This window comes from Psittacula echo (assembly GCF_963264785.1).
Source record: "Psittacula echo genome assembly, chromosome: 5".
Taxonomy (NCBI): domain Eukaryota; kingdom Metazoa; phylum Chordata; class Aves; order Psittaciformes; family Psittacidae; genus Psittacula; species Psittacula echo.
The window spans coordinates 25,496,509-25,507,377 of NC_137739.1; the positions used below are offsets into that span (position 1 = coordinate 25,496,509).

General features: G+C 38.8%; 1 protein-coding gene across 1 annotated transcript; it reads left to right on the forward strand.

The window, feature by feature from the left end:
• Window positions 1–9,399: 9,399 nt before the first annotated feature.
• Window positions 9,400–10,389, forward strand: FSHB (follicle stimulating hormone subunit beta; the record flags this gene model as incomplete). The annotated part of the gene is made up of 2 exons (XM_080618187.1): window positions 9,400–9,558; window positions 10,153–10,389. The coding sequence occupies 2 exons, from the start codon at window positions 9,400–9,402 to the stop codon at window positions 10,387–10,389; spliced, it is 396 nt and encodes a 131-aa protein (XP_080474313.1).
• Window positions 10,390–10,869: the final 480 nt, after the last annotated feature.

The window sequence follows — 10,869 nt, forward strand, 5'->3', positions numbered from 1 at the left end:
GTTGGTGGGAAGAGTTTCTCTGGTCCCTGGCAAGATAAGAGGGACTCCAGGATCCTAAAGGGAATGATGAACAGTATTTTCTGATGTCAGTGTGGCCAAGACTCTGGATGGAGGTTCCAGCCATCAAGTAGCTTTACTTTTCTGCCATAAGCAAGCTTTCCATCTTCTGACATAGTGCCAGATACATGAGTATCTACATAACTGGCTAAGCAGCCAGTACACCTCACTGGAGCAGTCTGGTGCAGTGCACGCTCAGTCACACAATACAGAAGGCTCCTGCTGTCTGTTAGGCCCTCACAGCTACTTTTAATACCCTAGTATCGTGCTTCTGGTCACTACAATTCACATCCCCTAGACCATCACAGTGTTTCATGTTCCTGTTGCCTATCAGGAACAGTATCTCTACGTTTTCTCTGTGGATAGGAGAGGACTTGAAAGGATGATATTATAACATGGCACAAATTGCTTTGTGCTCTCCGCTACTCAAACTCCAATGATCACCAACAAAACGACATCAAATTAAGAAGCCATTAATACAATACCTAAAATAAAACACCTCAAAATAAGCTTTCTAAACCTGCATTTGTCTGAAAAATATGGGGCCTGTGCATTGCAACCCAAAATGTGTTTAGCCCTTGGTAGGCAAAAGGTTCCCAATACTCTGAATTAAGTAAAAGTGATTTTCTGACTCCTATCACATTGTATTTTTCTTTAATCCAGGGTATTTAAGGTGCTCAGATATTTATGGTTCAACATCTCTTACTCATTTTGGAAAACTAATAATTTATGCAATTATAAAATTATACAAATATTTATACAAATTTATGACCTATACAAATAACCTAAAGTTAATACTTCAGCTCAAGCCCAAACCTGCCAATTTTGTACTTATTTATGAATAAAGCCTCCGGTTTTAATTATAATTGTCTGGAAAACATACACCTTCATCAGGAATTTAGCCAAATGCAGTGCTTGGGGTCTTATTTCATCGTTCTGCTAATGTAACCTAAGAAATGAGATTTGTTTTTCGAACAGAGCTGTATACTGGGCTGGTGCCTGTAAAGCTTTTTCTTTAAGCTTCAGATGTGTTTCCTCATCAAAGCTTTGCAATACCGATTCCTGCTGTAGTTTCATGAAGCTTCTTTGCAAATTGGCAATCTGATCACAAACTCCTACAGCTCACAGAGCAACTCCAACACTAAACCCAGTGCAATAACAGCCCCGTGCCCTAGAATAAAGATTCCAGAGGACTGCTGAGAAAAGTCCTTAAAAAAATATTTAGAATTCCTAAAAGCAGTTAACATTGTAGATACAGAAGGTCAGATAAAATGTTAAAATCACAGCTGGAAGTGGCTATGGCTGTATGCATTCTTCTAAACCTATTTTTCCTAAGCAATTTGACCTAAAAATTACTGTATTTCCAAAAAGAATATGGGTCAGACATCTTCAGCTCTATTTAGTAACCCAAACAAGATGGGGTTTTCATCCAGTTTCCAAGTGTGCTGAATTGTTCTGCATCAACTTTATTGTGGTATCAATATACACTGTCAGCAAGATTCACATAAGCCTGAAGTATCAAGCTGTAGTTTGAAAACAACTAGCCAATGCTGTTGTCTATAAGTGAATAAGGCATAGTCCTGCCAAACTTAATGTTTCAGAAGAAATGCACAATTTTTTCAGGTTAGATATAACAAAGAAGTTCCTTACTGTGAGCACTGAAACAAGTTGCTCAAAGAAGTCATAAATGCTCCATCCCCAGCAGTGTTCAAAGTCAGGTTGGACAGAGTCTTGGGCAACATGTCTGATGTGAGGCATCCCTGCCCATTGCAGGGGGTTGGAACTAAATGATGTTCATTTCCAATCCAAACCATTCTATGATTCAATGATTCTATCCTAAATTCATTTGCCTAAAATTCACCTTAGACAAATGCTTGCCCAGCTTCTTAACATGGCTACAGAACATAATAGGAATACTGATGAATATTTAAAGTGTCTGAAACATTGTCTGTCTGTATTTCCAGGTTTAACAAAATATGAACATGACAGAGCAGTGAAACAACCTACATAGAAAAAAAAAATGTACTCATTCCTCACGCAAAGTCCTAATGGCAGCCTTTGCCCTTTGGATTCAAGTCATTATTTAATATTTGGGTCTTGAATTATTATTTACATAAAAGTTTCTAAGAATTAAATATTGTTATTCATAGAATCTGTGTACATTCGTTGCAAATACCATCAAGAAAGAAAACCAGAAGAATTCTTATCTCAGCAGTTACCAGGCTTGCCATTCAGCAGTTTGTGTCAATGAAGTATCTCAGCTTGCCCTCAAACAATTACTTTTAGGAAGTGTATGCAGTACCAAAGCCCTCAAATGCAGTTATATTTGATTTGGCCTTTCAAATGAATACTCAGATATTATTATTTGTTTTTCATTTTGGCTTGGATTTCAAAATTCAGTCAGCTCTGATTAATATGGATTAAAAAGGTAATGTTCAGGTAAATGTCTCTTTAGCAACCTAAAATCATTGTTCTCCAAAACAGATATAAATAAATAAAAAAACCCAATCCCTTTTTCCCAAAGATTTACCACTTCATAGGTAGATACCAAATGGCATATTTCAGATTTATTGAAAACTTACTCTACAAAAATGATTTCAATGAAGCAGGGGGTATCTAAGGTCCCTTGCAACCCAAACCATTCTATGATTCATTGGATTTCCTACCAGCTTTCTCATCTGACTGCCCAGAAGCCTATCAAGCTGGGCTGCTGAGGATGTTACATTTCCAAGGCTGGGGAACCCAATGCTTCCAGTATTTGCGAGCTGCTCAAGCAGTCTACGTATATGCTCTGGCTTCAACAGACAGTAACTTGAAAGAATATAACCTGAAGCAACTCCACAATGAAAAGACCTCCTTCCTATGGAGCATTCCAAACTGTGTGAAACAGATCTGGTTGACAGATCTGTTTCTACTCTATGCAAGACCAGCAAAACCAAACCATAAGGAATCTTATCAGATGCAGCCTCAGACCCCTGTTTCTAGTTTCTTCAACTTGTATCGTCACAGAAACATCTCTGCACTTTGCCTATATGCTGTTGACAGTGTCTCATACAGACCCAAGAACTTCTCTCATAACAAAAAGGAAACCCTAGCTGGTTATGCATTAGTGGACTATATGACTTTAAATATATTGTACATCACATCTCTCCCTTGCTTTGTCAACTTGTTTCTAGTATAACTAATCTATTTTGTTAAGTCCATTAAGCTGCTTTCTTGTCCTTGTTGAAAAACACTAGTCATACCCAGAATGCTTAAAATAAAACAGTAGTGCTCCAGGACAGTCACAGGATCAAACCTGCTACTTATACACATACAGAGAAGCTATTCATAGGAAAAATATCCTACCAGATACCACTGGAGTTATCAAATGATCTTATATAAAAAGACAAGATCACACTGTGGTTTTGCAAGAGCAAACAGATGAAGGTTGTAAGAATCTCCTCACTAAACAGGGTAAGAAAATGCAGATGGTTTATGCTCAGAAATATGGCATAAAAATCACCCAGGAATTAATTTATATCATGCAAGACAAAAAACTATAGGAAAAATAACTGAAAGACAATAACAGAAGCATCTGTATTGTTTCTTGCACTGTTCTGTGATTGGGATGTTGTCAGGGTCCGATTGGAGAAAACTCCAGTGCCATACCCTGTTTCAGTTCATGATCCCAAGAGTGAAATTAAGATGCAAATGAGGTCAAGCACCGTAATCGATTAGTAAGTTCATTACAAATTGCATAAAGAGTTATTATAAAAAAGGGAAATTATTGTAATAAAGGGGACAGCGATAGGACAGATTGGAAAAAGGATAGAAAATGAAGCAAGGATGTGAGGTGCAGAGAGAGAAAGAGAGAGAGAGAGAGAGAGAGACTCACCACCGCAGATCCAGTAGTGTCCCGGGGATCCGTTGTCATTGTCATCAGTGGTGGGAGCTCTTCAGAGTTCATAGTCGGTATTGGAGCAGAGTGTCCCTCCAAGAGTCCATCAGAGGTGGGTGTCCTTGCAGATGCATCCTTCTGGAGTCGTCCCCTTGAAGGTACCCCATAGAGTGTGTCTTATGGAGTTGCCCTCATGGTGATGTCTCATAGAGGGTATCTCTCAGGGTCCGTAGTAGTCATCTGTGGAGAGTGTCCTCACAGAGATGTCCTCCTGGAGTCATCCTCATGGCAATGGCTCCCTGTCAATGTGCCTCTTGGTGATTACCTTTTCCCACTTTTATAGAGTTGGAGGGAGTACCCCTGTTCTTCATGTCATTTATTACATGTTCCTTGTGGACCGGTTTCTCTTGTCTTGCTCTTCAACTGCACGTGTCTGCACACATACAGGTGTCTGCAGCAGTTCTTGGGATAATGGGTAGCAATTCCTCACACCAATCCTCAAGAGTCTAATCTCAGCTTTATCCCACTCATCCCTCAGGCAACGGATGGTGGAGTCCCAGTTCAGCTCCTCATACCCTTCTCCCAGGCAATGGATATTGGAGTCTTATCTCAACTCCTCTCCACCCATCTCTGAGGCAAAGATAGGTGGATTTCCATCTCAGCTTCTCAGACCAGTCTTTGAGACAATGGACAGGGGAGTTTGATTTCAGATCAGTCTCTCACAGGTGTAGAAGACTGCTCCAAGTAATGGACATGAGTACCTCAAAAGCTTTCTAAACTTCTATGCTACCAAATACAGAGTCAGTGCATACTAGCATTTTCTTTATACTCCTGAGGATGAAGTATTCTGCCCGCATATGGCTGGCTACATGAAGTCTTCATTAATGATTAACTCTTCAGCTGACAATAATAATTTCAACTCTCCAGCTATGTGCTCAGCAGGTCCAAGATGCTTCACAGTTCTACATCATCAGTGCTGGGAAATTAAAACAGTATCAGTAAAAATTGTATTGAACAACAGAGATCAACTACCGAATGCAGTTACTACTAAAGCCAATAAAGGTCTCTCCAATAACTTTAGTAAGAACCACAGTAAGCCCCAAAGGCATATGCAGGGATAATGAAATCACAAAAGTCATCTCCCACGAGTAACAAGCAAGAAAAACAACAGCAACAAAAGGGAAAAACAACACTCCAGTCAATTTACTTAATGCAGGCCTGTGCTGCTGTGCTGTAAAATACCAACCCCATACAGGGAGTCCTGAAGCACAGATTCAGAAGCAATTTGCAATCTGTGTATTTCAAGGATATCAATTTAGCCAGTCACTGGGTAGCATAAATAAGGTCTTTTGCTTTAAATATCTCACATTAAATTTGGACCTGTGCAGAAAAATATTTGGAGAAACATAAAAAAGGGGAGAGGATGCATACCCAGTCAAGACAAGCAGTGGACAGAAGAAACTTGGCACAAGCACGTTATACTCAGTGTGATGGCACTGAAGCACACAAATCCAAAATTAAGAGAACAAACTCTTCATTTTGTTCTAACCTCTAGAAATTTAATTAAGCCACAGATTTAAGCACCTTATACATGACTTGAGACATACTTTCCATGAGAAACAGCTTGTAGATGCAGAAACTATTACCTGCAGTAACATCTGTTTAATAAGACCTCAAACATGCAACCGCAACCATGAATCTAACAAACCTAAGATCACGTCCCTTGACATATTTAAAAGAATATATGAGAAGCTAAAGCTAGTATGCCTCCGGAATAATTTACAGATAAGACGTGCGTTTGATATCAGATATTGTGCCAGATTCCCCCACTCACCTCAGTAGAAACACAGCAATCTCTGTTGGCAGGGGTCTTGAACATTAAGCACTAGCTGTTTCAATCCAACTCTTCCATTTCCAATCAGAATGCAATTACAGGAAGCTGAAGCAACTTGAGCCCCCTCACAGGGCTTGCTAGAGCTTAGATTCTGTACAATGAACCCCCTAATCCTAGAAAGGCAGAGAAAGAGCACAGATTGCTTTGCCCCAATCCAAACAGGCCATTTACAAAGGCATTTCAGCTAGCTTAGCTAGCTCAGAGTGCGAGCAGAACACACGCAGGTCTATCTGAATCTTTCTGTATAGACATGCCACAATAACTTTCTGTTTCCTGAAACATAAACCACCACAGAATTACAGAAGTATGGCTTCAGTAATTCCTATTTGACAATTTGGGCAACACCTAGCATTCAGCCTAGAAGCATCATGTCAGCTGCTAAATCTAAGATGGGCAACACTACTTAAGAACTAAACAGATAAAACCACTACTTAAATATTGCTGTAGCATATGAAAAGGAACACAATGTGATGTGTTCTTTCCTCTGACATTACTCCCTAAGTTGAAATATCAGCAATTTAAAATGTAAAGCATCTCTCTTTCAAAAATAGATTCAAAATTCAGTAACACAGAACCTACATGTAATGCTCACATATATGTGAAAATGATAGCTCTCTGGATAAATAACATTTGCTATTCCCTTCACAATACCATAATCTTTTTTTAACTAATGGGATTATAAACTAGAAGAAGTATTATACAGTTAGCATATAAACATTTCTCAGAGGTATGAACTAATAATCTTAGAAAAACATGTACTTACCCAGCACCTTGGCCATCACAAGAAACAATTTCTCTAGTGTATATTCCTAACAAAAGGTGTGGGAACAAAATCGAAGTCAACCAACTAACAACTCACCAATTACCACTCCTCAGATGATAGTGTGGTGGTTACTTGATTTCAATTTGTAATTTCCTGTCACCCTAAAAATGCATATTAATTTATTCACACTATGAATTTAGCAGAGCTGATAACTAGAGAGCCAGCCTAAAACTAATGATTACAGAAACAAATGTCCTCGAAGTGAAATATTCTTGCTTGTATTGTGTTTATGTCCCCCGTTAAGCTCCCCCCTCATTCCCACCCCCCAGTCAATCCCATCACTTTCACTGCTCCAGTTGTTCATCTTATTGTGGAACAAACTGATATGGATTAACACCAATGCTGTAAAACACTGCTGGCTTGGTTTTTTTTTTTTCCTTTTAATCAGAATGATTTCCCTAATTTATGTCGTCACATGTGAGGAGGCTGACAGGGCCAGAGCAAGGAACTAGCGGATGGAAGAAACAGCATGGTAGGGGCTAAGCTTACACTCGCTGCTTGTGAAACTATGGGTTTAGCGAATGTGTCTGATTTCTTCAAACCATGAGACAGACCACTGCATCTGAAATATTAGATATTTTCTGTATTGTCCTTTGCAAGAGGACAAATTTAGTTTTATTTAATTTGCATAAATTAGTACTTAGAAAGGCCAGACCCTCAGCAGGGATATAACAAATTGTAATCAGCTTTTGTCTGGCATGTCTGTAATTAGTGATTTATAGCAAGTGAGAATCTTCTCTGGGAAGACAGACTGTGTTGACACTAAATGACACAAAGGACCATTATCAAACCATCACAGAGTTCATATTAGTAAAGAGGAAGATGTCTGCTTTCTTGACCTCTTTATGTATTTAATTGAGCTGTGTTCTAATTCAAACAAAGCTATTATTACAGGAGACGTTCAGGGAAAATATGTGGATCACTTTGTAACTTCAGTGTGACAGGAAATTCATTAACAAATTAAGGTATTGCAGACTGGATGGAAACTGGAACAGATGGCCTGTCTGCAGGACCACAGGAAGGTACAAGATACTTAAAGGGCTCATTTGTAAAAGCCATTTTGAAAAGTACCCAGTCTGCAGGACAACTAATAAGCCAGTGAGAATTTCTTTTCATGATGAAATGCTTTTAACTGTATGTCCTTGCCTGGTTCTCTTTTAGGGATTGATTTCTGTAAAAGTCAGACTGGCCACAACAGAACAGTCATAACAAAGTGAGACTGGCTGTTCTTGGCAGGTGATAGTAAATACAGTGCTAGTGTTAGTCATTTTCTCCGAAAGTGATATATGAAGCTCAACAAAGTGATTTCTCTGTTGTTATTCTGGTGTAGAGCCACACATCACTAACTTCTGAATGCAGGAAAAGGGCAGTGAGCTGGGGAACACTACTCACAGAATCTTTTAGCATCATGGTAAACTATGTAATGTATTCAAGGTGAGTTTGCATGGTTGCCTGTTAAAAATATTAGGATTTTCCCTGTAACATGACAATACTTGATCTGAGATCACTGGCAGAAAACACATAGGGAGCCTCACTATGACATCTTAATAGTCCCTTTCCACAATACAGACATTCCTTACGTAAGTTTAACAAAATGTGACCATTTGACAGACAGGACCAAGGACTGCTACACTGGGGTAGAAATCTGAATTTTGAAAAACCACAGTGGCATGTGAAATGGTAAAGAAAAATGGAGTTACTCATAGCTTAACAAAACTCACAGTACTAGCTTTCTTGGACCACAGATCAATAAACAAGTACATATGCAGCTCACTGGGTAAAACCTAATTCAGAGAAATGCAATTACAACTGATACACTTTAAAACTCAGGAACGTATTCATTAACCAAGAATTAACCACTCTAGCAATGTCTCCGTTGCGAATTACCAGAGGACCAGCTCGCACCCCAAGCCTATCAGTTTGACAGCTGACATAAAACACAGACAGAACACCTGAACTTTCCCAAAATCAGGCTTCTCAACCTTGTTTCAAATTGTGGAACAGCTCAGCCCTTTCTAAATGCCACTGAATCAGATCCAGTGAAAATTCTAAGAAGACATTGAGACAGTAACCTTCACCATCGCTTCCTATGTTTTGCTTTCCTTTTTACATCTTAAGAAGGCTTAATCTCACTGTCTGGCTGAACGTTAATCCTCTTTCACCAAGTAGCAAGTTAATGCTCCCTGCACTAATACACTGGAAATCCTCCAGGTATAAGTTACACATGATTTAGTATAAAAGGTGAGCATAGAGCTTTCTTTTCACTACAGCTATTGCCAGGAAGGCAAGCAGAATACAGGTGAGTTTTTCTCAGCTCCTGCCAGAAATCTTTTTTCAAATTGCAAACACTGAATGTAATTAATTGCTTCTGAAAAATAGATTTGCTTTTCTTTTTTTTTTTCCTTGCTGTTTTTTCCTTCTCCTTATAGACAAGACATTTTCAGTACAGAAATATCGATACACATATCTCACTGAGAGTGGTATGGTACTTTTCTATTATTATTCTGCAAAGTTTGTCAACATGTCATTTCAGTTGCTTAGGAAAATCAAATTCCTTTAACAAGAAACATAAGGATAAATCTATTTAATGGCTTTATCCTTTGTTCTCACTGATGTTTCTGAACGCTATTATAGAACCACTTGAGATAATGTGACGATTCAATTTCTGTCTGTTTCCATAAATATTTCCTGTTGAAAATAACTATATATGTTTGTCCAGTATATATTTTTTGCTTCATTCACAGGATGAAGACAATTCATTGTTACATGCTGTTAGTTTGCTGGAAAGCACTTTGTTGCTATAGCTGTCAGCTGACCAATATTACCATAGCAGTGGAAAGAGAAGAATGTGAATTCTGCATCACAGTGAATGCCACATGGTGCTCAGGATACTGCTTCACGAGGGTAAGAATCTTAAGTTTAATTTCAGGCACCAGATTTAAATATTCCAAGTGATTTATGAATACCCCATTTCTCCAATCCATAATGAACACAGGCAGGATGAGCCTTGTGAAAGAACAAGTTGAGTAACTGCTGTGCTATCTGACACAGCAAATAGATACACAGCAAATCTGAGCCACAAAGGGAAGGGTGAAAAGATATACTAAAATTCAGATCTTTAACTAGCTGTGCACATTATGTTTATATTGTATAACTAGAGTTTAAAGTATTACAATCTGGATCTCTGCCTTATGTTCAACCTGTGGTTACAAATGAATACAACAAAGCAGCCATTACTACGGAGGCTCCTCTACTTTTCCAAATAATTTGAAGACTCCAGCAATTGACCTGCAAGATTGTCTGCTGATGATATGACAGACATTTGCCATATTTGTGCTCCTAAAAGGAGAAATCCAAGGATCCAGGTGAAATTAGAAGGGTCTGATCCAAATCCCCACCAGTTTAATGAATTTTCACAAAGTCCTTTATTTCATAAAAATTGTGAATTCTATCCCATAACAAATTTCACAATAGATATTTCCTTCTTGTAATTTTCAGGATCCAGTGTATAAATACCCACCGGTATCATCTGTTCAGCAAACATGTACCTTCAAAGAAGTTGTGTATGAAACAGTGAAGATCCCTGGCTGTGGTGACCATCCCGAATCTTTTTATTCGTACCCAGTAGCTACAGAATGCCATTGTAACACCTGTGACACTGACAGCACTGACTGCACTGTGAGGGGCCTGGGGCCATCCTACTGTTCCTTCAGTCAGAATGGGAGTAACCAGTGAAGGATGCACAAGAAGGCAGTTTGGCTCTAAACATTCACTTCAAAATAAAGGTACTGATGGGGCTTAAGTGGAATATTATAGGCAAGGCTATTTAAAACCTGCCAAGTTTGAAACAAATAATTTTTAAGGCCAAAATGAAGAGCTACTGACAAAACTACTTTTCAGGCCTTCCCTACTTAACCCATCAGTTTCCTCAAAATCTTTTTCATAGGTCTATAGATGCTGCTTCTGATACCTTCAGCCCTTGCCTCTTCTTCTCTATTACACCTCTAATCTTCATATTTGTGCATTTCTGCTGTGTAGTTCCAATGAGATTTGTTTAACACTATTTAACATAGGAGTCTCACAAATTATTTAGGGATGAATATAGAGGCAGCTGCTCCCAGTAGTACAAACACGGTGCCTTGAAAGTCATTCACAGTAGTCCCTTCTGAGGATGGAAGTTCATAGAGTTCTGCAGCAGGCTAATTCTGCAGTAGG